At 39.5% G+C, this 27066-nt stretch overlaps 1 protein-coding gene across 6 annotated transcripts in view; it reads right to left on the bottom strand.

The window, feature by feature from the left end:
* COG2 (component of oligomeric golgi complex 2) overlaps positions 1-27066 on the bottom strand; it is a 42613-nt gene that overhangs the window by 14956 nt on the left and 591 nt on the right. For 2 of the 6 annotated variants that reach the window (XM_043925875.1, XM_043925876.1), the window contains exons 2-9: positions 18085-18246; positions 16892-16957; positions 13118-13198; positions 11225-11328; positions 9632-9740; positions 8349-8528; positions 6551-6675; positions 3591-3717 (exon numbers count right to left, since the gene is read on the bottom strand). In XM_043925875.1, coding sequence (XP_043781810.1) covers positions 3591-3717; positions 6551-6675; positions 8349-8528; positions 9632-9740; positions 11225-11328; positions 13118-13198; positions 16892-16957; positions 18085-18246 — 954 coding nt within the window. Of the gene's footprint in view, positions 1-3590; positions 3718-6550; positions 6676-8348; positions 8529-9631; positions 9741-11224; positions 11331-13117; positions 13199-16891; positions 16958-18084; positions 18247-27066 lie in introns of those variants that run through there. The other 4 variants (XM_043925880.1, XM_043925879.1, XM_043925878.1 and 1 more) reach the window with 4 other exon arrangements.

Below are 27066 nucleotides of genomic sequence, written 5' to 3'. Positions count from 1 at the left end.
TCAACACACAGAATCATAGGTTTAAGATCTCATTAGGACCTTATAGGATCTTCCTCTGAAGATCCCCACACTGAGTAATGCCCAAAGTGGTTCTCTGACTTGCTCAAGGTCTTAGGTGGCAAGCCCATCAAGAGACCCAGGTATTCTAAGTCCAGTGGTCTTTAAGTGACAGCTCTCACTCATCTTCTAGGGCACCCCTAACTGTCCACTGGAACCACAAGAGATCACAGATTAAGTGGTATAATTTTCACTGCCTTTCGAGAAGAAGTAGAAAATTTAAAGAGAGGGAAGAAAGGAGGGAAGAAAAGGAAAGCAATTACTCAAACCATGTGAGTAATTACATCATTTTTATAGATGGGACAGCATGAAGACTGACAAGGGGAATCTAGCAACACCACTAAGAGTAGCAGGTAACACTTACTGAACATGTATCATCTGGACACAGTGCTTACAATTCTATTATTTAATTTAACCCAGAAAACTACACTACTAGGTTAACTGCTTTTATTATCGTCTCCCATGGAGATGACACTTCCTCTTCTGCTCAGGCTCAGAGAGAACTGACTCAGAAACAAGGCAAGGAAAGAGAGGAACCAGAAGCCCAGACAGTCAGCAGGGAAAACTGCAGCTGCACGTCCTTTGGCAAGGGCTCTCAGTCCCCAGGCTCCAGGGAGGACACTGCAGGATTTCCCACGTACTTCTCACTGAAGAGAAGCTCTCTTCTGGGTCACCAAACCAATCGCCTAAATACGATCGATGTCTGTGATTACATGGGAACTGTAGTACAGTAAGCACCATATAGTGTTAAATTCCTTTCAGCTGGTTTGGAGCTGCTGCTGCTAAGTTGCCTCAGGCGTGTCTGACTCTGTGCGACCCCGCAGACGCAGCAGCAGGCTCCCCCGTCCCTGGGATTCTCCAGGCAAGAACACTGGAGTGGGTTGCCATTTCCTTTCCCAGTGCATGAAAGTGAAAAGTGAAGGTGAAGTCGCGCAGTCGTGTCCGACTCTTAGCTACACTTACTGAATTCCCTAAGTGTGGTCTAGATGTGAGGAGCTGAGACAAAGACAAGTATATTACTCATCCCTTTTGGGATAAAACTACACTCCTGCATATAATGGATGTTAAAGGAATGCAAAAATACTTCTCTCTTCTAAAAGCATGTCCCGTTAACACTGAAAACTGAAAGCATTTCTTGCAAGAAATGTAACCACGAACATTAAGTATTGGTTTAGAATTCTAAAGCCAGTATTTCATCAGAAAGCTTCATGTCTGAGCTGGAAAATCTCCTGAGCCTAACATGATCAATATGATTCTCTAAAGAGGGATGTAAAGGGTCTAAATTGCTAATGCTTAAGACCATTACTTCATTCTGCTTATGGTATCTATTTTTAAAAGCTCTACTTTATTTATTTATTTATTTATAAAGATCTATTTTATAAAGTCACAAAACTCAATGTCACACAACTGGTTGAAAATCGTATCACTTAATTATATGGTTCAACATACTGTAACAAGGGTCAAGAGAACAGATAAGTGGTATTTCTGGGATAATAAAGTTCCAAATTTGTCAACTTCACCTGTTGTGAAGTTATTAGGCCCAGGCTCATCACACTCAACTTGTACCTCTCTACACTTTAAAAATTAGTAAGCAAAGCGACCAAGCGCAATTAGAAAAAGAGGCAAATAGAGCTGCCAGAAATGAAAATAATGATAAATTTGAAACAGGTGAAAAGGAATTTAGACACAACTGAAGAAGGAATTCTTGAACTAGAAGAAAAGTCCCAAGAAATTACCCAGAATGTAGCACAGAGATGAAAAATAAAAAAGTAAATTCAGGAAACATGAAAGATAAAGTGAGGATAATTAATTAAGAGTTCTAAAAGCAAATAATAAAGGAATGAGACAGAAGTACAATTGAGTTAATGAATAAAAATGATATAGTAATGATTTAAAAAACCACCAATCCTCAGATTCAGAAAACCCAACAAATCTTAAATTCAGCAAATAAAAAGAAGTCCACACTAGATATATCATAATGAAACAGCACACCAAAGTCACTGGGAAAATTTTAAAAGGACCCAGGGGAAAAAGCCATTATAACTACCAAGAAACAATAGCAACAACTACTTTCAAGTGACAAAGTTCAACGTGCAGAGAATTCTACTTCCAGCAAAACTACCTTTCAAACATAAAAGGTATAAAGTTATTTTCAAACAAATATTAACTGAGGGTTTATCATAAAAAAGTGAAATTTATTATCAACAGAAATTTGTAAGAGATGAATTTCAGGAGGAAGGAAAATGATCCAAGAGAAAAGGTATAACATCCAAGAAGGAACAATAAGCAAAGGAAATGATAAACATGTGGAATAGTTTCAAGAGGCGGATGATGGCCATGTTAAAGCAATAAAAATAATGCCCAATTTCGGAGGCGGGGCATAAAAAAATCAAAATAGAAATAAGACCCTGGTAACTAATATATACTATGGAAAGGCATGACTGGCATCTAAGATCCTTGTGCTGTTTGGGAGGCTGAAGAACACCAGTAACTTTAAATTCTCTTAAGTAAACACTAAGGTTACTTAACACACAAATAAACAGAGGGCAGGACTTCCAAATTAGTAGAGGGGTAAAAGAGAATAAATGAGAAAAACATTCCCAAAAGTGCAAAATAAAGAGAAGGTGGGAAAGAAAAAAAAAAAAAAAAAGACGAGAGAAAGGAAAAAAAGGAAGAAAAATGGGACAAATAGGAAGAACTAAAAAAACCGCAAATATATCAATCACGATGATCATTGTCAATTTAATAAATTACCTAATTATCAGACAAAGACTGTCATATTGAATAAAAAATAAAAAAAACAAAAATCAAAATCCAGAGCAGGAAGAGGAGAGGCCCCAAGAGGCTGAGCAACAGGGTACTGACAGGAGAGTGAGGCGCAGACTCAGGCCATGTGGCCTGGAGTCTTCAATCTTCTCCAGGACACTACATCTTTAAAAAACGAAAAATTAACATACGGGTTTCCTTTGGATACATCAACCATGAAGTCCTTTAAATAAAAAACATGAGGGGAAAAAAAAAAAAACCATGATTTTTTTTTTTAAAAAAAGAAATATCAAGGCCTCTTAATCTTTCAAATTATATAGGACATTTTTATACTACAATAATAATTATAATATTAATTACATAATATATACTACAATCCAATTACTATTTCTTGTTTTCCTTCAAAGTGATATAAGCAGAGTTCTACGAACTTAATTTTTCATTGAAAACAACTAGTTGTTGTCAATAGTCCTTAAGATCTTTTTTAAAATTTAGATTAAAAACATCCATATCTAGTCATAATCGCTTCTTGACTGAATTCTACTAAATTACATTCTACTGAATTACATACTAAAAAATATTCTTAGTCCCCAAAGTATCAGAGACTATGACTTGAATAAAACAGTGTGTGTATTTTTAAGGTAAATGCTGGCTTCACAACTCAGATTGTGATTTTCAATAAACCACAGAACCAAGACTGTGCAAAAAAAGACATGATTATCTCAGGTTAACACCTTCAAGAATCAAGACAACAGAGGGAAAGGTACCTGGTGAAATGCATCAGGATTCCCAGGATTAAAAAGCGAGGGTAATTTTTCTTCTAATCCTCGTACTATTTCTGGCCAGACAGAATTCACCAAAAAATCATAGCCGGGAACAGTATTGCCCTTTTCACTGTAAAATAGGAGAAAAATTTCAGTCAAATACACCAGATCAAGTCAAATACAACATCTACTTACAAAAAGCAAAATTCCATTGTGGTGTTTTATTAAAATAGAAGTTCCTCAGCCTAAAATTTACTTCAACCTTTTAAAAACAACTATATTTGTCAATTATTTTGTTTTTAGGCCCAAACTTGTATTTCACTCCTTGATCTCATTCTCACCTAGAACCTGACACATCCTCTGTGTCCTGACTCCTACAATTATAGCAAACATAGCAGACAGCTGGGGTCAAGGATAATGGAAAACTACACCAAATTGCCGTGGCACAGTTTTCTCCCCTTAAATGGGCTACACTATCTTGAAAAAGCAGCAATCTAATACCACAAGAAAAGCAATCTTTGTATTCAACCTTACCACCACTCAACTCTAAAACACTGTAAATCACACTAATTTACCAATTACTAATAGCTTTGTGATTCAGCTATCTCTGATTAACTTCAGGTCTAATGTTCTATGACTATTTCATGTAAAATCTGGATTACAAATCTTAATACAAAAAAACTGATAACACTCACGGTTTCCACATGCACATGCTTTATTTTGCATTGTCAGCAAAAAGGCCAAATTCTGAGTTTCTAATTCACACACTTAGGTGAGAGAGAACACTGAGAGAAAAATCATGCTCTCAGGAGCCACAGCACCTCAGTTCAAATCTCAGGTCATTTAACTTCCCTGTGTTTTGGTTTCCTCATCTTTAAAATCATAGGGTCATTATATGGAATAAGATTTGTAAAGCATTTAGGATGGTGTAAGGTTTGTAAAGCACTTAGGACTTACTGGCATATAGTAAGTGCTATGTTAATAATGTTAAATACATAGTACATAAATAAAAAAAGGCAGGTTCCTTAAGTTTCTCTGTACTTAAAAATCTGTAAATATCTTTAGGCAACAGCATCTCACTGACGTACCCACTTTGCTGCATTGTTAACATGCTCTATATTAAGGTAATTTTCTTTATATTTGATGAGGGAAAGGAGATGCCTATGTCCCACATACCCAGTTCCACGTATCGTATCATATACTTTTAATCCCAATAAGAACTAGCTCTAATAAGGTATAGGAAGAGAGAACAAAATTGAAGATTTTGGAATACAAATGCACATAATGTGAGCAACAATGTATGACAAGATCACCTCATTTCCAAACTAAATATACAATTAAAACCTCAAAAGGAAAATTTAACTCTGCAAGATCAACAGTTAGAAAAGCTAATTTATGTCTTCTGGAAAATAACTCCTGAACATCACTGCTGTTGCCGGGTATACAGAGCACCCAAAGGCAGATGCTGAGCTAGGGAGGGTCCAGGGCTACAAGACGATGCAGCGCGAAGCAAAGGCAGATGACCTACCAAGGTACAGTCTAGATACTCAAATTTCTGAGCTTTCTACGTGAGTTCTGCCACCCTGAAACTGTGGAAAAGAACAAACATGTGAGGCATGAAACTTGACATTTCAGGACCAAGACTAGGCTTGTCAAATCTAACGATTGGTTGTTTCATTACTGTGGCCTCTTTAGTTTCACATGATGACTGCTATTAAATTCTTACCCCAAATCTAAATCCATCTAAATCTTCATGATTATTACACAAAAGTGGCAAAACAAAGCTTCATCTGAGATCATCTAGTGGAAACAGAGAGGGTACTTCCCAGTCAATCAGCACATTTATTCCCCAGGTTTCTCTTTTCAAAAAAAAAAAAAAAATTTCAAGGCTAAAAATAATTTTCACTCCATGAAGAAAGGGACTTGATTTGCCTTTCTAATGCTGCAAATTGAGTCTTTCATTTCACAAACATTGGATAGTTGCTGTCTTAAGACACTGTGCCAGGGGTGGGGAATATGGGTTGTGCAGGATGGAAGCAAGCTGTTAAGATGGAAACTAGTCCTCAACAGAAGTGAAAGCAACATGCAATCACCTGCAGAAAACAGGATGAAAGCTAGACTTCAGGATGAAAGGTGAGAGGTCTCTTGAAAGAAGTGGCATCTGAGTTGGGGCTTCACACGGAATGACAGATCAACAAAAAGAAAGGGAAAGGCAGAGAACTCTGAGGAAAAACACAGACCCACTAAACGTGTGCCGGGGACCAGCGGAGCAAGGGAAGCCCACAGAGTGCCACACACAAGGACCACTGAGGCCAGAGTGCGCAGGGCTTCGTACGCCGCATCAAGACGCCTAGACTTTCCTCGATACGCAACAAGAAGCCACTAAAGACTTAGGAAGAAGGCAGTGCCTAAATATCAGAATTGTGGGTCAATGTGACAGCCGAAGGGCAGACGGGAAGGGTGAGAAGGGAGAGGGTGGAGGCAGGGAGAGGAGGTGGGCAGATCCTGTTATTCTGCATAAAACTGATAAAGGCCCGGATCAGGCCAGTGGTGATAGTGAAAGGCAGCCGGGTATTTATGAAACAAAGCGAAAAGTATGGAAATCAGGCAAGAGGAGGGAAAACTGAAGATGACTTTAACCACAATTAATATAAAACTTGTTGAATTACACTGAATTCCTATTTATAAACAGATTACAACATCAGAATAATGGAAGCAAACCAACTTTTATTTCACATGTAATTGAGGAAAAAGTACACAAAAGGGGAAGTATGGGTTGTGAATTCAGAAAGATGCACCCTTTACCTCTGCCCTACTCATTACAGTTTCCTTCTGAGGCGATGACCCATACCCACCTCATAGTGCCATGCTAACAATTCACCAGGGGAGCGCATATGAACCCGACCCAAACGAGGCAGCAATAATCAGCAGGCGCAAGTTCTAAGCACAGCTGCTTAAACTACCTTGAGATGGCTCCTCCTGTGACCTCTCGAAGAAGGCGGCAGTGATGGGGAACGAACTCCAGGAGTTTATCATACATGAGCTGGAGATCACTCAGATGACTATCAACAATCTGCTCTAGAATCACCTATTAAACGAACAGCATTTTAAAAAAGCATCTCAAAGAGAGGTATGAATTACACACTACAGGAAAAATAGAGAAAACCTCAACAGTATGCTTCCTCATGCCCCCTCCTCCCCAGCTAACATGTTTTCTAACAGTAACAGCTATACTCAGAATGAGTTTCAGGATTTGGAAGCACAGCTCTGACCCAGGGGAGACAAAGCCTGGGTGACAGAGACTGGCCCGAAGCCGGAAAGCCAAGCACATTTGCCTCCTCCCCTCCTGAGCCTGAAAACAAAATAAAATGACACTTTCTCATAACAACAGCCCCTCCCTGTACTGACCTTGGCCTTTTCTTCTACCATAATTTAGATCAGGGGAAGGCATGAGACAGAGAAATATGGCAATATATATTTTATTTTACTTTATTATTTTATCTTTTGTGTTAAGGTTGAGAGTCAAGAGGTTAATGACAAGCATACGAATTTTAAAAACAATTAAAATGTGGCCTTGGTTTATTTAATATGTCACTGAAACATCAAATGTTTCTCTCATTTAGCACATTAGGTTCAGTTCAATGAAAAACAAAGGCATAAGTTAGTAACGATTTTCACTTACTGAGACAGAAATAATGTAGGTAATTTGTCTTTTTCATTCTTATCAAGTTAGGTAAGAAATATAACAGGATAGGAAGAGAGGAAACTGACAGATCATTTATTTTTAGTAAACTCTAATAAAAGCTGAAAGGATTACTGAAGTTAATCCTTACATTTCATTTTTATCAATGGGATTCCATTTCCCCCATTTATAAATGGGAGGCTTTCATCCCAAAGTCACAGTGAACAGGGCTTTGTGCTTACTGGACAGGAAGAGCATCCACACTGACAGAGCACTGAAGAGAGTCTGCAAACACTGAGGATGGGCCTGTGACTTTTATCAGTTTGAACCAGATGAAGCTGCCGCTTTTGTGTGTGAGAAAATGTTGAGTATTGGCAACTTCATATGGTAGGTACAGTCTACATTCTGGCTGCTCAAAGGCAGAATATGCTTACTTTCCAAAGTGTAACTGCATCCTTGGAGATGAAGGACACTGGATAGTCAAGTTCTGGACTTAGGGTATTATGCTGCTAATTTGCCTATGAAAGTCCTGCATCAGTGACTATTTCCTCCCTCCCACCTTCCTGGCTAAGAGACTCCTCAGTATTCAAGACTTAGGCCACATCTCTGTGAAGACAACCTTCAGCGCAGACTTTCCATGGTCAGGGTTTCAGCAGGCTCCCTTACCAGGAACTTACACTGCAGTTTTGGTATCTGCTTACTTGTTCCATTTTACCCACTAGACCAGTAGTTAAAAATTCATTTTAAGAATTTAGTGGCAAATAACTTACATACCATAAACCTGACCTAAAAATGTTTTGATACATTCCTTCTCCCTAGGCAAGGCCCTCCTCCCACTAAATTAACATGATCCCTGGGCTACAGCATCACTAAGAAACACTGAGAAGGTGCCTGACTCCTGCATGCTGGTTGTCACCACCAGGCACCAACCTTTTCTTACAACTGATGGTACTATAGTAACTGAGAATCTTTACAGAAAGGCCTCTAAACTACCCCTTACACCCAGTAAAGCATCCAAGACAGAGCAGATGCTCCATGAACATCTGCTGAATGAAGGCCTGATTTAACAGCACACAAACCTCATCTACGTAGGGTTTCACGAGGACTTGACCAACTAACGCCTCTGCATCCCGTGTCTTGTCAATTGTGGCGTAAGTCCGTAAGCAGTGCCGAATAATATCGACACTGGAAGTCTGAAGACCTTCTAACAGGAGGCCTTCCAGTGACTGTTGTAACATGGCTGTAATACCAGCTATACGCTGCAAGAAAGACAGGTTAAAACTCTCCAGTTGTAATCATTTCTAAAGATCCAAACACACACATAACAAATTTCTTATTCCAACAGAAGATATGTAAAATTAAATATTAACATTTTCTGGAAAGGAACAATGAATCTCTCCTCCTCCTCACATCTCTTTGTAAGTTAAATATTAACATTTTCTGGAAAGGAACAATGAATCTCTCCTCCTCCTCACATCTCTTTGTAAGTTAATCTTTGCTATATCAAAGGAGGATTTAGATATCACTTCAGAATGAGGTTCTTTTAAGCTACAGAGCAAATCTGACAAACATCATGATTCTAAAGTCCAGTCAAGAGTTTTGGATAAATTAATTCTGACTAAATCATATAGTGTGTCAAGTTACATGAAATTTAGAATTAATTTTACCCTGATAATTCAGAGAATATGCCTGTGTCTTTACACAAAATCCATAATGTGTGACACTTAGGAGGCAGGGGCCTAAAAAACAAAACCTGAAAGAGAAAATTCAAAGCTAGTTTCAAAATCCTGCAGATCAACAACTGTCAGAACAACGCAGGCATCCCTTGGCGATACTGCAGGTGTGGTTCTAGGCCACCACAGTGAATTGACTACTATCACAATAAAGTCAGGTATGGGGGTTTCTTGGATTCTCAGCAGATATAAAGGGTATGTTTATACTGTACTACATGCAGTATACTGAGTTTACAAAAGCATTATGTGTAAAAAAAACAAGATATAGACCTTAATTACTTGAATTAAAAAATGCTTTATTGCTAAAAAATGCAACCATCATGTGAACCTTAAGTAAGCTATCATCATTTTGCTGGTGGAGGTTTGAAATACTGTGAAAACTACCAGAATGAGATACAAAGATAATAGCACTTGAAGTGAGCAAGTGCTATTAAAAGGGTACTAGCATGGTGATAGACCTGCTTAATGCAGAGTTGCAATAAACCTTCAATTAAAAAAAAAAAGTGCAGTATCTGTGAAACACAATAAATCTAAGGGCAATAAAACAAGGTCTGCCTGTACCAGGTAAAACCAAAATTATTTAGCAAATTCCTAAATACTAAAGTGTGAAAATCTAAAACAACACTTACTGGTCTTATTTTGTCCAAAAGAGGCAAGCCTTTGCTTTGAACAGCATGAAACTGTAACTGATTAAATTCTGTGGCAATTCTCTCCAAAATTTGTCCAGTCAAAAGCGGGCTAGTGGAGACAATTAAAAAGAGTTAATTCCTAAAGGATTTTAATTTCCAAGAATGTATCACATGATCAGCAGTCCTGATGCTTTGATTGTGCTTTTCCATAGCCCTCTTGTTATAAGGTAGAAGCTATAGCATCCTTTGTGCCATGAGCTTTTACAGCATGTTCTAGGACAACAGAATACTAGAATAGTTAAGTATAAGCCCCTGACACTGCCAGGCCCTGACCACAGGGTCCAGCCGAGAAGCAAGAGCTGGCCCAGGCCAGTGTGGGTGTTTACATCTCCTCCCCCAGCCTCTCTCATTCAGGGCCTTCTTCATTGTTAACTTCCCTTCCCTCTCTCTAGCTCTACCCGGTTATTTACATTGCCCTGGTTTTCCCTCCTCTACAACTCAAAGTTGCTGACCTGAATTTTTTAAAAGTCCTGAAGGTGATTCTGAGCAAGAAAGGACCAGTGTTATAGAAAAAGACACTGTGATGCATTTCTATCAAAGGAAGAGTAGGAATGGACAAAAATGGAAAGAAAACAGGAAGGCAGGCATGGTGGATGTCGAGTGAGGATAAGCTGGCAGGAGCTGCCAAGGCAGCTGAGGGCAAGAGACTTGGAACGGTTTGAGACAAACAGCTCCCCTGGATGGGTCAGAAGGGATGACCCATCAAATGGGGTCACAGTCGAACATGACTGAGCAACTCAACTGAACTGAGGGCCTACTACATGCCAGGTATGGGCTGACGGCACCTCAGTGTCAGACAACCCTGCCAGAGGAGTTCCCGTTAGCCTTCCACTGTCAATGACGCCAGGAGTTGAGTTCCATGGCTCAGGCTGCCCAGTGGAATATACAGCACAAATCTGTCCACGGCACCACGGTGCTTCCCATGGTGCTGGTATGAGCTACTCATTTTCTGAGTCGCTCACCTACCTGGCTGATTTAAAATTCAGACTAGAAAGATAAGAAGACAGTTGCAGTATGTAACAAAGAAAATGGTCATCTTTTTCTAATTTCACAAGTTGTTTTTTTTTGTTGTTGTTGACAAACGTTAACTAAATGTGCCTATCCTGTTTCTTAATGATGTAATGCTAGGGTAAGATACATAAGTGGCAATACTCTGAGTATTACTCTGGTCTAAATGAATTTAGGAAAGATGAAAGCTATTTCATATCTTGCAGATCAACAAAATTTTGCCAGTGCTTCTATAAGGCAATTCCAAAGATAAAATTCTTCCAGTAAAAGCACACTCGTCTGATTCCCCGTGAAGTGATGTATTGGAACTGTGGCCCATAACCATAAAGGCTTTATAAGGATGTATTATAAACTTTACCATCTCACACCCTCCATTTTCCACAAGCTACACTGAAAAACACTGTTTACCATAGACTTGGCTTTTCTTCTTTTTCAGAAATGAATTTTAACTAAAAAAAAAAAAAAAGAATTTAGGCTAGTTGTAGAGTATTAATTTATGTAATATTTAGTAAAGAAAATACTTACCTGCTTGCTTCTAGTGCAGATGTTTCTTTAGGATGTTGAGAATTTAAGATTTTTTCAATTTTCTCAACCGATCGAATAACCTGTATAAGCCGCAACACACATATCTATAAAATAATAATTAAGCAAAAGAAAAGTTATCATGATATTTAATCTTAATCATCTTATTTTCCCATTCTAAATACAGGGAAATACAAAGCAAAAAGTCAACTTACAGTATGTAGGGCATTCTATATTTTCAATACTTCTACATAAAACTGAATTCCCAAGAATGCAAGTCTTAATTTTAGGTGTCAAGAAAAAGCATATTTTCAATATTCTACTGCAAGTTTATAGTTAAAAAAAGAAGAAAACTAGACTTTTTGTTTTCTCATTTCCCACGCTTTTATTCCTTTCTTTTCCTATCTTAAATGAACGTCTCTATAGGTATTACATTTATTTTCTTATGACCCTTTTTCATGTTGTAACTGTAGCTTCTGATCATCTTTATCCTATTTACATGTATATGACACAATTATATGCTTAAGCATCAATTCATCAGACATTATTACACAACGTTATCAAAGAAGTTAAGCATTATAAAAAAACCCATCCTTGAAAGAACAGAAAGATATAAAGTCACTCATTAAACAAATAGTTACCAGAACCTACTGTATAGCACAGGGAATTCTATTCAGTGCTCTGTGGTGACCTAAACGGGAAGGCAATCTAAACATGAGGGGATATGTGTGTATGTGTAACTGATTCACTTTGCTGCACAGCAGAAACTAAAACGCTGTAGAGCAACTAGACTCCAATAAAAATTAATTAGAAAAATATGTAAATAGTTACTGAGCCCCTATTGTGCCCCTGACATTGTTCCAGGGAGGGAGGACACGAGTGAACAGAACAGGCAAAAAGTCCCTGCTCTCACAAAGCTTACAATCTTTTCTAGAAAGGCACTACATTCTTGAAATCTCTGGACAAAAGCTGATAATTGTCTCAAATCCTAATCCTATTATATCCAATAATAGTGCATATATGTATAATATATGTTATATATTATTATAATATATATATAATAATGGATATATATTATATTATAATGTAATATATATCCATTAAAGTCAGAAAGTAAAATCAAAACATAAAACTGCTAAAAATTAAAAGTAGTGCATGTAGATGTACAGTTAAGAAGTGGAAACAAAAGAAGTAAATGTGGCAGAACGAGAGAGCAACACACTAATTTTTCAACCTGCAGCAGAACATTGGAAGGGTTGGCCTTAGAAGGCTTACTTGCTCCCGAATCACTAAAATTTGAACATCTCCTTTACAAGGGTGCTAAGAAATTAGTTTTATGCCTGTTAAACTTTAAAGTGCTTCACTGATACCAGTTATTCCTGTGTCTTATTCTGGAAAAACTGAAGAATGTTAATTTTGTGTCCATTTGGGTAGCTCTAAAATTCTGCTTTATTTCAAATAGTTAACATGACATTATAAGCATAGAAACAGTTTTGGGAGGACAAAAAAGTTTCATATGGTGAGAAGTTGAGAAGACATGAGGCTTTGAGCTGGCATATAGCATAAGAAGTCTACATTTAAAATTTTTGATGCTATCATTAATAAAGCACAAGAAGAATATGCAATATTCTTTGTCTTTTTCTTCAATTAGTTACTTTACCACACCCTTTTTATTTATAGGACTTCAATCAGCCAAGGAGTGAGAAGACCTGGGCTCCAGTTCTGGCTGAACCCCTCAGGAGCCTGGCTGAACGCTGCTGCCTGAAGAGAAAGGAAGACCCCGCACTTCTCTCTGCAGCGGTACCAAGAGGAGTCTATCACACCGCAGCCAGGAAAGTGCCGTTAGCTCCGAGGTGCTACCACAAGCCCGTGTTTAACAGTATGACTCAAGGATACCTTTTTTTTCCTAATGTCCTCTTGTTTAGACATTCGTTCATCTACTGCCCGAATTCCTTCACTGACAGATGACCGAAGACTCTTTAAAAGAATAAAGAAAATGTACTGCAGAAATTGTTTTGTGGCATTATGAAACTTATACATTAAATTCCACGTAACTTAATTATATTTGGGCCAGTATTATGTAGATATTGACAAAAATACATAATATTAAATACAACTGCTGTTGAGGGTACTCATGATTTGAGGGCAAAATGACATATAAAGCCAAGATCACAGAGGATTAACGGCCAAAAGAATAATAATATTGGGTTGGCAAAAAAATTAGTTTACTTTTTACCATAAGATGGCTCTAGTAGTGCTTGGCTGTCTTTAATTTCATTAGAAATAATTTTGTAAGATGGTATTGTGACAGTTGTCATATCAGTGTGCATTAAAAAAAAATCAAGACTACTGAATTTTTGTGTAGTCATTTTAACATTAAAGGAGAAAAAAAGCAACATTTTCTGTGTATTATGCTTTATTATTTCAAGAAAGGTAAAAATACAACTGAAAAGCAAAGTGAGACCTGTGCAATGTATGGAGAAGGTGCTGTGACTGACTGAAGTGTCAAAATGGCTTGCAAAGTTCTGTGCTGGAGACTTCTCACTGGATAGATTTGGCCACGGTTGAAAAGAGCAATTGAAGTTGACAGCAATCAAATCGAGACCTTAACGGAGAACAATCAATGCTATACCATGCAGGAGATGGCCAACATACTCAAAATATTCAAATCGACCGTTGAACACCATTTGCACCAGCTTGGTTATGTGAATCGTTTTGATGTTTGGGTTCCACATAAGTGAAGTGAAATAAGAACCTTCTTGACCATCTTTCCACAGGGAATTCTCTACTTAAAAGTAACAAAAATGTTTAATTTTTAAAACAAATTGTGACAGGAGAGAGAAAAGTGGATTGCTGTTGTTGTTCAGTTGCTCAGTTGTCCCCGTGGACTGCAGCACGCCAGGCTTCCCTGTCCTTCACTATCTCCCAGAGTTTGCTCAAACTCATGTCCATTGAGTCGATGATGCCATTCAACCATCTCATCCTCTGTGGGTACTGTACAATTATGTGGAATGGAAGAGCTCGTGGGGCAAGCAAAATGAACCACCACAATCATACGTAAGGCTGCTCTTCATCCACAAGTGATGCTGTGTATATGGTGGAATTGGAAGGGAATTGTCTATAACGAGCTCCTTCTGGAAAACCAAATGATTAATTCTAACAAGTACTTGCTCCCAATTAGACAAACTGAAGGCAGCACTAGACGAAAAGCATCTGGAATTAGTCAAGAGAAAACGCTCAAGACCACGTTTCTTTGATGACCAGGCAAAAACTGTTACAGCTTGGCTGGGAAGTTCTCATTCATTCACCATAGTCACCAGGCATTGCACCTTCAGATTTTCACTTACTTTAGTCTTTACAAAATTCTCTTAATGGAAAAATTTCAATTCCCTGGAAGACCATAAAAGACACCTGCAACAGTTCTTTGCTCAAAAATATAAGAAGTTTGGGGAAGATGGAATTATGAAGCTGCCTGAAAAAAACGGCAGAAGGTAGTGGAACAAAACTGTGAATACACTGTTCAATAAAGTTCTTGGTGAAAATGAAAACTGTGTCTTTTATTTTTACTTAAAAACCAGTGGAACTTGCTGGCCAACCCAATACATATACAATCACCGTCATACGTGGTCAGAGTACAGAAAGAACCATCTGAATCAAACACTAGGAAAATCTGGCCCAGGGGATGGAACTTGAGTCTGACTTGGAGAGCCTGTGGAGGCCGACGGTGGAGGAGAGCAGTCACTGGAAGACAGAGGGTGGAAAGGTGCAACTGACAGGGCACACTCAGGGTTGCAGGGTGCACCCAGGTGCAGAACAGGCTTCATTTTGGAGAGAAGTAGAAACAAACGGGGGTGGGGGAGATTTAGGAGAATTTTAGACTAGATTCTATCAGGAACTAAACAATCCTTAAGCACTGATACTTCATGATGCCATGTGTTCTAAGAATATTACGAATCAAGGAGTAAGGAACAGAATGGCCAGGAAAAGGCAGCTCATAGGTGGAAAAACATGTCCAGAAGCTAATAAATTAAACAAAATATGAAGACTCAGGCCAAAGCAAAGGTAAAAGAAACGATTAGAATAAACTAGACATGGCAACCCACTCCAGTACTCTTGCCTGGAGAATCCCACGGGCAGAGGAGCCTGACAGGCTACATACAGTCCATGGGGTCGCAAGAGTCAGACTCGACTTAGCGACTAAATCACCACCACCAGACAAATCACAAAAATTTTATAGAAAAGTGAATTAATTCATTCAATAAACATGAAATGTCTACTAACCGTCAGCCAATGAGGATACAATGATGAATTAGATAGAAACAGTCTTATCCCTCAATGATCTTAGAATCTCAGAGAAGCTTCTTGAGTTGAGATTAAAAAGGCAGGTGAGGTCTTGGTTGATGAGGAGAAGGCTGGTTATAAAGACAGCCGCAGAGTAAGGGACGGTAGATGGCTCTGGCAGCTGGCAGTGTAGGACAAGAGCCTGAAGGCATGAGGGCAGTCGAGGAAGTTCAAGCACAGGTCAGCAGAGTGGAGAGGAGTTCAGAGAGAAGAGTGGAAGGTTAAAAAAGGATGGGGTTTGGGAAATGTCATGGCTACAGGTTGGGAGAAGGACGAGGAGTCCTGAAAAGGAGGCAGGAAGGCCACACAGAGGCTGGTGTGGAATCCAGCAGCAGACCAAAAACTTCATTCTCTTCCATTCCAACAAAAGGCACTTTAATAAGCTTTGTAAAATTCAAACAAGACACAAACTTTCAAACAATCTGCTAGTTCAAGGCACAGCTCACAACTTAACCTCTTTTACGAATTTTTCTTGCCTACCCTCCTCGGGACTTCTCAGCCCTGACATTCCCATTGTCCTGCATTTCCTACAGTTTTATCCAAGCGAAACCTCTTTACTACATTATCTACTGAGAGCCCTGCATGTGCCAGGTACTGTCTCGAGGCAAGGAGCATAAGGCCACGTGGTCTGGCGTGGTCCAGTGCTGACACACACAGTAAGTGATGGTGCGGTGCTTCACAACAAAGGGAGGATGGAGGGCGAGGCGCCTAGCACAGCCCAGAGGGTGAGGGGAGGGCAGGGCGGCAGTTTTCTGTTGGAGGTGATACCAAAACTCCCTCTCCACCCGGATGAAGTCCCTGGTCTCATGGCTTAGGGGCAGACAGTTCCATTCCCAAGGGAGAGATGTTCTCAGAGAAACTAGGTATTACACGACATTTATATGACCCTTCAGTTACATCAGGGGTTAAATGGCTGGTATAAACTGGTCCACGAATCTAACTACATATAAGATATTGTCTGGGAAAACACTTGGAAAATGACAAATTTTAAAATATAAGTAAGCCAGTTCTAAGCTGGAGAACACTTATACATGGGTGAGGTGGTATTAACAAATTTAAAATCTGAAATACCCTTCTCCTCCTCCCCGACATTTAAAAGTGTCTACTCTTGAGAATTTGCCGTCTTCAAACCAAATATGTTTCTTAGGTTGTAATATCACATGCAAATCATTTACATTTTGAATGTATTATACTATAATCATGGAACATTAAAAAACACCAACGACAACAATCACAACAATCTAACAGATTAATAAAAGAATTCTTGGAGAAGGCAAACTACTGTAATATGCTTTATGGAAGCTTGTTTACTGTTACTTGGGGACTTACCAGAACCTCTTCTCGTAACTGTCCCAAAGGCACAGAAAGCTGATTGAGGGCCTTGTCCATACCAACCTAAAGGCAAAATCATGTTGGCACAAACATATCAGGGCCAGGATTAACAGTGAAGCCTATACTTAATGATCAAAGCAGTATTAGACATAGATTATTCTTTCTGTACAATTATATGCTGCTAGTAACTACGTAACAAAAATGTTATTTGGCCATAAATACTGCTCACTGAATGTGAAAAACCTGTTGATATATAAAAACTATAAAAGTAAGGAAAGTCATAATAAATGAAAAATTCCTATGCACAATTTGCCTTTGGGTAAAATTTTAAATGACTTAAAAAACTAACAGGAAAAATAGCTATCTCTGTTGTTTATGATATTCAACCAGCTGATGTGAAAGTCTGATGGACTACATCTCTCCTAAGCATTATTACAACCCTTCAGAAAAATCCAAATTAAATAGGATGGAAATAAAATTTTCAGGGTTTCTAATCCTACTGGAACATTTATCTTAGTGGTGTATTCCCCAAAAGCAAATATGGCTCATTATTCTCAATGCTTCTTGAAATTCCCATAGAGATGGCTATTTTCCATACCTCTTTTGACAAACAGACTTGAAAACAAAATATGAACCAGACTTTCACAAGTATGAAAACTGAAGTATTTCTAAACAACTTTTCCAAGTAATTGATATGCTTCTTATAAACAATTCCTACATTTTTATAAATGTATAAAAATAGGCTTCTTAATGATCAATATTGGCCAGTGTTTTCTCAACCTATCTCTGGCTAACACATGTACCTGAAAGTAAATGAAACATTTCCTTAAGAAGAGTTAGTTGATAGCTGCTCTCGGAAATTAGTCTAAACTGGTGAGATTTCATGAGAATCAATTAGCAACTAACAAAAACAAACACTCTTGGCATTGCTATCCTTTCCTTTTCACCACTTCTTAGTAAGTCATTCAAAAAATAATCAAACTAAACTAAACACAAAACATGCATATTAAGAAAGTTTATTCCTTTATTAATCAAGATTAGCAATCCCTTCAAGTTTCTGGGGGAAAGAAAATAACTAAAAGGTTTCTAAAAAGACTCAGAGCTGTTAAGAATAAACATAAGTGAAAAAAAAAGTGTGCAGTACATGTGTAAATACACTGACAGGTAGGAACTGTGGATTTCAAGTTTACCAGGTTTGTTGACAGGTTGACAAAGTCTGCGTAGTCCTTGTTGATGAGCTCAACCATGGCTGTTTTAAGCAGCTTATAGTAGAGCTCCAGGTCATCTCTGAGTGCTTCCAGCTGGACTCGCTTCCGACAGTCAGATACAAAGTGATCGACATCAAAGTCTTCCTGAAAATAAAACCAGAAAAAAAGAATTATTGCAACAATATCACATTTTACATATACAAATAAAAGGAGAGAGAACAACAGAGAAAGGTCATTCTATTCATTTGAAAGGTTAACTGCGGTCAGGATAAAGCACTTTAAAACACACAGGACAGAAAGGCACTTGCACACTGTCAAGGTGCCAAGAGGGAGGCCCCTGACCAAGAGCATTCTCTCCTGCTGCCTAAGTCCCAAAAGGGATTTCATTTGTTTTTAACTACACACATTCAATAGGCTCTTCTCAGAACAGAAGTAGCTCCTTTTCCCTTAAGTTTTAAAAGTAACAGATATTCACTGTGACAATTTCAACCTATAAATAAAGCCATCCCTCAGCATCCATGGGGGCCTGTTTTCAGGACCCCCAAAGACACCAAAATCTAGGTATGTCCTAGTCTCTAAAATAAAATGGCACAGTATTTACATACACTTTAAATCATCTCTAGATTACAAAATACGTAATAAAATGTAAAAGTTATATAGATCATTGAAAATACTATGTAAATAGTAGCCAACTATTTGTCGCAGCAAATTCAAATTTTGTGTTTTGAAACTTTCTGGAATTTTTTTTCCCAAATATTTTCACTGTGAGGATGGATGAGGTAACATCCATCACACAGTTACAAATTTCCTTTTCTTGCTATGGTAAATTTTAAGATTTACTCTCTTAAACTTTCAAATATACAGTACAGTATTATTAACTATAGTCACCATGCTATACATCACAGCCCCATGATTTATTTAACTAATTAACTAGAACTCTGTACCATTTGACCCCTTCACCCATTTCGTCCATTCCCCACCCCCTGCTCTGGCAACCACCAATCTGTTCTCAGTACCTTTGAGTTAATTTTTGTTTTGTTTTATAGATTTCACATAAAAGTGAGATCGTGATCATCTTTCTCTAACTGATGTCATGTAGCATTAATGTCCTCAAGGTCCATCCACATTGCCACAAATGGCAAGATTTATTTCTTTTTTTAAAATATTTTAATTTATTATTTTTGGTTGTGCTGCATCTTCAGTGCTGCATGCGGGCTTTCTCTAGTTGTAGCGAGCAGGGGCTACTCTGTGTTGCGGCTTGCAGCCTTCTCATTGTGGTGGTTTCTCTTGTTGAGGGCAACGGACTCCAGAACACAGGCACAGTAGCTGTGGCTCAGAGGCTCATCTGCTCTGTGGCATGTTGAATCTGCCCGGACCAGGGATCAAATCTGTGTCCCCTGAATTGGCAAGCAGATTCTGAGCCACTGTATTGTTGTAGAAACCAGTACTCGAGAAACCAAGCACCACACTGGGAGAGTTGGAGAACTCATGTTTACTACGCCGGCGGGCCCAGAGCAGTTAACACTCTAAGCTCTGAGCCCCAAACAGAGGGGTTACAGAGTGTTCACAGACAGACTATAGTGGGCAACACTAGCTGCTAATAGGCTGGTTTACACGAAGCAGTTTTGTGTGCACGGGAACAGCAGTCAAGATGGGGAGGGGAATGCCTGACCTTTACACGGAAAGGCATGATTAAGCAGGTTTACAGGGGCTGGGGAATTGCAAAGAGCAGGACAAGGGTGGTGAGATAAGCTCCAGTTCCTCGTACCTTAAGTCCCCACTTTCTGAGACCACGTGACCTACCCGATCCAGACTCTGCAAGGAGCAAGCTGAGTTACACAGGCAGAACGAGCAGGAGGTTATGTCAAATTTTAACTTTTCCTTTTCAGTACCACCAGGGGAGTCTAGGTTTAGTTCCTTTTCATGGCTGAATAATATTCCTCTGTGTGTGGTGTGTGTATATCATGGTTTCTTTATCTATTCATCTATCGATGGATACTAAGCCTGCTTCCATGTCTTGACTATTGCAAATAATACTGCAGTGAACACTGGGGACCTACAAGTGTAAGCCTCACCGACCACCAAAGCCAGGTGACCTAGAGTTGTCTCTGGGCAGCAACTGCAAACATCGGGGCACCAGACAAGTACCCAAGTTCCTTTCTAGGAGATACTGTCCAGCTGGAATGAGGCAGAGAGAGCAAAGACAGCTCCTGCCAGCCTCCAAGCCCCCAGAGAATGTTAAATGAGAGGCCGGCCCCTCAGGCTGATGCTTTAAGATAAACAAGCCTCTTTCACAGAAAGTCTGGGCCCTTTTCAGCCACTGTCCCTGTGCCAGGCCCCAGGAGGGTGACCAAGTTCATGCTGCCCTTCAAAAGCTGTTTCTCAGATCATGAGTCTGGTGGGTCTTGCAGATGCTAGTTCCACTGACTTTCAAATGTAGATGTTTGGGGGCCCATCTCCCAGGTGCAAGTCTTTAAAGGAAGGGTGCCAAGTTTAGGGTTCAGACCCTTCACTTCTCAGGGAGCAGCTGGGGATGGTAGCTTCCTTCCAACTGTGGGTCACCATGCTGGGAGTGGGGTGGATGGAAAGACCATGTCTCAGCCTCTCCTATCCACTTTGATGTGGGTTGTTTGCCAGATGTGCAGGAGTTGCTCAGAGGAGAAAACTATTCCATGTGTAGCTACTGATTCCATGTGTCCACGGGAGGAGGTAAGTGTTGTAGGATCCTCCTTGAATGAAACCCTTGACCTTTTTCTATGTTCACACACACACGCACAAACACACACACATACACAGAATCTTAATAAACCTTTTCTAAGCTATTTTTCTCCTTTTACACATAACTTCAATGTCTTTTCACAATACATATTAGTTGGTATTGACATTTTATATGGATGTTGAGTATTCAACTGAACAGACGTTTAAAATCTTTCAAAACCAACTTCCAAGCATTGTTCACAGAATTATTATGCCCTGTTTCCCTTTATAACATTCTGATGCCCCTGGTAGGCACACAGACATACAGATAGCAAATTACTGTCTACTTATGACTTTGGTACTAACTGAGCCGTTTAGTTATCAAGTATTAGGTACGATGATTCCCAAACTTGTTAAGGCCACTTATACTTGTCACCAAAATTACATAATTTTATTAAACATTGTATAAACCAACAAAATATAAGTACAAAAAGACAACTGTTTTCATGAAAACTAAGGCAGATGCTTTGCAAAGACCTGATACTGAGAAGCTGATAAGACAATTTTTTCTGAAATATATTAAAATATGAGATGACCATGAACCAGGTAGTGCTGTGAGAAGGATCATACAAATCTTGAAGGATTCTATACCAGATTCTCTGCAAATGCCTTGGGGTTCTCATTCAACTTAAAGTACAACAAAAAAAAAAATCTAATTCTCAGACAGATTTTCAGAGAAAAGAGTTTCACACCACATCAATGTAGAACAAATGTACACATATGTTAAGGACAACATGCACCATTCCATAGGAGTACTTATAAAAACTGACCTTCTTAATTAATCACCCAAACACCTGCTATAATAGTGTCAGATAAGAGATGTCTTACCAAACTATAATTTCACAGCCACCTAGTGAAAAACCATCTGTTTCTTTTACTTCTTGAGACTACCTCAGATAACACCTTAGACTCACAGTTACACAACAATCACAGAAAGAATGTGAGGGCAGGACTCAGCCTGACATCTTGGCCTTGGTACTGACCAGCCATATGACTCTATGCGGAGCACTCAGCTTGTTACTTTGAAAGTATAAACTTCAAATGGATGAAGTTCAGATCTGAACTTCATGATGGCATTCTAAATCATGTAACTTGAGCTCTAACAAACGCTATTAGGCAATATTAGTGCTCAGTTTGCCATTTATATATTTGTTCTTGGATAAACAAATGTTGCCCCACACAAGAGAAGATGACTGAGAACACCTGTGAATATCGGATCAGGCAGCTTTTGCTCTGACAGCAAACGACTTCAGACTCACAGTGGCATGTAATAACTGCCACATTTCATTTCCCAGAGAGTTTCACTTTACACTGTAGATTTACTAAACATACAGCAATTGATATTATTATCTAGAAAACATCCACATGGAAGAGAATGAATTTAGATACCAACCTCACACTATACACAAAAATTTAACTCACGATAGATTAAAAGACAAATAGAAGAACTAAAACAATCGAACTCTAAGAAGAAAACAGGTGAAAATCTGTGTGCCCTTGATTTAGGCAGTCATTGACAAAAAAAGCATCAAGATAACAGATAAACTGAACTCAATCAAAATTAAAACCTGTGTGTTAAAACACATTATTTACAAAGTGAGAAGACAACCCAGTGAATGGGAGAAAATATTGGCAAATCATGTATCTGACAAGGGTCTAATATCCAGAGTATAAAAACTCTTACAACTCAACAGTTAAAAGACAAATAAACCAATTAAAAAATTAGCAAAGGATCTGAATAGACATTTCTCCAAAGAAGATATACAAATAGCCAATCAGCATATAAGAAAGTAAAAACAACTCAAGAGTTTGGCTGGGATGTGGAAGAGAATGATATGAAAATGACTAGAGGCAGGAGGGTCAAGAGGAAGAGACCAAAGCAGGAGCGTGTTTGAAAGCCACTGGGGATGAGGTCAGAGGAGAGGTGAATCAGACGGTGGGGAGAGTACCAGGGGGTCTGGGCTCCAAGCACAGGGAAGAGTGGGGTAGGAAGGATCAACCTCAGGAAGGAAGACCCCTTTTCCAAACAGGCGAGGAGGAGAAAGGGAATGGGTACATATACAAGAATGGAGCTGTCATCAGTTAAGATGAAGAAGTTCCCATCTGATGGCACTTTTCTTTCTATAAAATAGAAGTCATATGCTGGGGTAGAAGGACAGATTTCAAAAGCACACCTAGGTGAGTGGGTCTAATTTAACTTTGTTAGCAGCCTCTTCTCTCCCGTACTACTAGTATCTTATGTGCTATTTCATGTATCAGTTGGCTATCAACTCTTGCTAAGGATTTCTGTAGTTTTTAAGCTGACAAAACTAATGACATGATGTCATCACCACCTCTACTACCAAGTGACAGAGGTCCCCAAGTGATGGTACCTCTACTACCATCTGCCACTCTTGTCTTCTGATCACCTACATCCTTCACAAATCTGTCCTCTGCTCTGTATTTCTCATTAGATCTTACAAGGACCACTGAAGCATTTTAAGTAGCCTTTTTTCTCTATATTCAGAAAGGTAGTTGGTTGTTTCTCAAGCACTTATTAAGTAACTTCCTAAAAGTCTGAGATACCACTACGACACTGAGTTAGGACTGAAATACATGTGCAAGAATGGCCCAAATCAAAATATTAGCTCATCAGTTCCAATCCAACATAATTTCCCCTTGAAACAGAACCCCATATTAACCTGAAGTAACCAGTGGCCCAGCATCCTCTAACACGGGTTCAATGCAACAGACACAACTACGTCATTTCCTGCTTTCCACCTGACTGTAACTCATCAAGCGCAAACCCCTCAGCACAGTACATGAGAACTTGCAGTCCCACCCAGCTGTCTTTTCCAATCCTGGTCATCCTCCCAGCCTCTTTGGACTAAGTCCAGTTTCTCAGCACACACTGTGGTCTTTCTGTGACCATACTCAAAAGCCTAAATCTTATCTACCCCTGTACTATCCAGTCTAGACTGCTGGTGGACACAAAGCAGGTGATCAATGAAGTCAAGTGATAGACACTCAGTCGTGTCCAACTCTCTGCAACCCCATGGACTGTATAGCCCACCAGGCTTCTCAGTCCATGGGATTCTGCAGGCAAGAATACTGGAGTGGGTTGCCATTTCCTTCTCCAAGGTGATCAATGAGTGCCCCTTTATTAAATGAATGATTGCTACCATTGTCCTAACAGGGCCTCATCATGTGTGTGACAAAGTTTCCTTTGACTGGAAACAAAGTTTTCAGTGACTGGATTTTTTGAGAATAACCCCCACTCTCCTAATGCAAATCAGACATTCTCGAACTTTCTCAGAAGCACAAATTACAATATGCATTGAATCAGACAGACTTAAGAAATATAACCCCAAAGGCAAACTCTCTATCATTTCTGCCATGTGACCAAAACCTTTAAAATGTCTCTCTGAAGGAAACATAAATTGCAAGTAACCTTTATCTCCAAGTCTCACTTAGAAAATCAACATTTAACACAGGGTGGCTGTCCTATGTATTTTGCTTTTACATGTGAAGTGGTCACATTTATTAGCACTACAAACTACAGAGCACATTCAGAGGCTTAGGAGGCATGAAAGAATATGAAACTGCTGCCATTTCAGCCACCTCCCCAGTTTGCTCTCCCCTTCATCAAGTTCTACTTTAGAACTTATTGTGAGGTTTCTACTTTCTGAAGCCTCTCTTCCCAAAGGCTTTCTATCAGTTCAGAGCAAGAAACATGGTGGGGCTAGCAAGTCAGAAAGAATGCTGGTGTTGAGCCTGAAGGAAGCCTTGAAGAAGGCAAAGTTGGTCAGGCTAAGCTCTCTGTATTCTGAGATTCCTGAACAGAACAAAGCCCCTCATCTCTGCTTGTGCCTTGGCTGCCTTCAGCACACCTCGCCTCATCATGCTCTTTCTTCCTATCCTTGCTCCAGGACAGTTCTCAGCCAGCGGATGGAACAAAGCGTTTCTGGATCGGCAAGCTCACGTGGTACTCCCTTTCAAATGATGCCCTTCATCACAGAGGTTTAGCAGAAACATCACTGTACAAGGACAAGAGTACATTATTCCTGGGTCTAGATGGCCTGCATAATAAAAATGAATGGCCACACTGGAGAAGATCCAGATGTAACTGCTTTTTTCTTAAACTGCATCACTTAACTTTTTTGCTACAGCTGACATGCACTGCTGTGCCAGTCCCGGGCGTGCTGCAGAGCAGCTCGTCTGTGTGCACGCGTGGACCCACTCTGCCCGGGGCTCCTCTCCCACGTGGGTCACTGAAGTGCTGAGCAGAGCTCCCTGTGCTGCACAGTGAACCTCTGCTGATCTGTTTTACATATGGTAGTGTGTAGATGTTAATCCCAGTCTCCTAACTTATCACCTCTCCCCATGCTTCCCCTTTGGTTACCATACAGGTCCGACTAGTCAAGGCTATGGTTTTTCCAGTAGTCATGTACGGATGTGAGAGTTGGACCATAAGTAAAGCTGAGCACCGAAGAATTGATGCTTTTGAACTGTGGTGTTGGAGAAGACTCTTGAGAGCCCCTTGGAGTGCAAGGAAATCCAACCAGTCCATCCTAAAGGAGACTGGTCCTGAATATTCACTGGAAGGACTGATGCTGAAACTGAAACTCCAATACTTTGGCCACCTGATGCAAAGAACTGACTCATTGAAAAAGACCCTGATGCTGGGAAAGATTGAAGGCGGGAGGAGAAGGGGACGACAAAGGATGAGATGGTTGGATGGCATCATCAACTCGATGGACATGAGTTTGAGTAAACTCTGGGAGTTGGCGATGGGACAGGGAGGCCTGGCATGCTGCAGTCGCGAAGAGTCAGACATGACTAAGCAACTGAACTAAACTGAAACATAAATTTAATTTTGAGATCTGTGAATCTGTTTTGTAAATAAGTTCATTTGTTATCACTTTTCAGACTTCCCAGGTGGCTCTGTGGTAAATAATCTACCTGCCAATGCAAACAAACATGGGAGACGTGAGTTTCACCCCTGGGTTAAGAATATTCCCTGGATAAGCAAATGGCAAACTACTCCAGGATTCTTTCCTGGAGAATCCCATGGACAGAGGAGCCTGGCAGGCTACAGTCCATGAGGTTTCAAAGAGTTCCTTAAGACTAAGCATACACGCATGCACGTATCATTTTTATTAGAGTCCAAATGTAAATGATATATTTGTCTTTGTCTGACTTGCTTCACTTAGTATGATAATCTCTAGGTCCATCCATGTAGCTGCAAATGGCATTATTTTGCTCTTTTTCATGAACAATATGGAAGTTCCTTTAAAAACTAAATATAGAACTACCATATCATTCAGTAACCCCACTCCTGGGCATATATGTGAAGAAAATCATCATTTGAAAAGATACACGCACCCTAGTATTCACTGAAGCACTATCTGCAATGGCCAAGACATGTAAACAATCTAAAAGTTCACAGGAACGGATAAAGACGATGTGGTGTTGTTCAGTCCCCAAGTCACGTCTGACTCTGCGACCCCGTGGACTGCAGCACACCCAGCTTCCCAGGCCCTCACCATCTCCCAGAGTTTGCCCAAGCTCAAGTCCATGTGGTACACACTACTCAGCTATAAAAAAGAACAGATGTAAATACTGCTTAAAACCAGAGACTGTGAACTGAATGCAAGCATCAAAAAGATAAACTAATGAAGCTAAAAAGAAAAAAAATACTAAGACTTGAAGTCATCAAAAAAGACAAAAAAAGACTTAAATTCAGTTGTTCAAAAGTTTAAGTGTCTACTGAGCCAAAACATTTAACCTTTTAACCCTGAAAGCAGCCACTAAGTGGTATCAAAAACCTGAATCCTTAGAAATAAAGCATAACTGTATTTCTTGATGGTGTATGTACAGTCCCAGAGCATTACACCACAAAAATATGCAAAGTTCCTCCCAGCTCTGATTCAAATCTTGGACACATTCAAGGCTTGTGCCTGATAAACCTTTAATATCCATAATATTTCAATTCTGGTTATGTAAGCTTATGTCGTACATTTACCTGCAGACCAACTTCAAGTTCACTTTATAAAAAGTAGAGTAACTTTAGAGAAGCAAAATGGTTTGCTTTGCTGTACTGCAACAAAATCAGTAATAAGATTCTAATCTTTTAAATATCCCATTCAGAAACTTTAGGCGAACGTTAAGGAAAAACTTTCGATTGAGTGCCTCTTCCACGCACCTAATCCCTGGGTAGGGACGTGG

This window comes from Cervus elaphus, chromosome 15 (genome assembly GCF_910594005.1).
Source record: "Cervus elaphus chromosome 15, mCerEla1.1, whole genome shotgun sequence".
NCBI lineage: Eukaryota > Metazoa > Chordata > Mammalia > Artiodactyla > Cervidae > Cervus > Cervus elaphus.
This window is presented reverse-complemented; position numbering and strand designations above follow the sequence as displayed.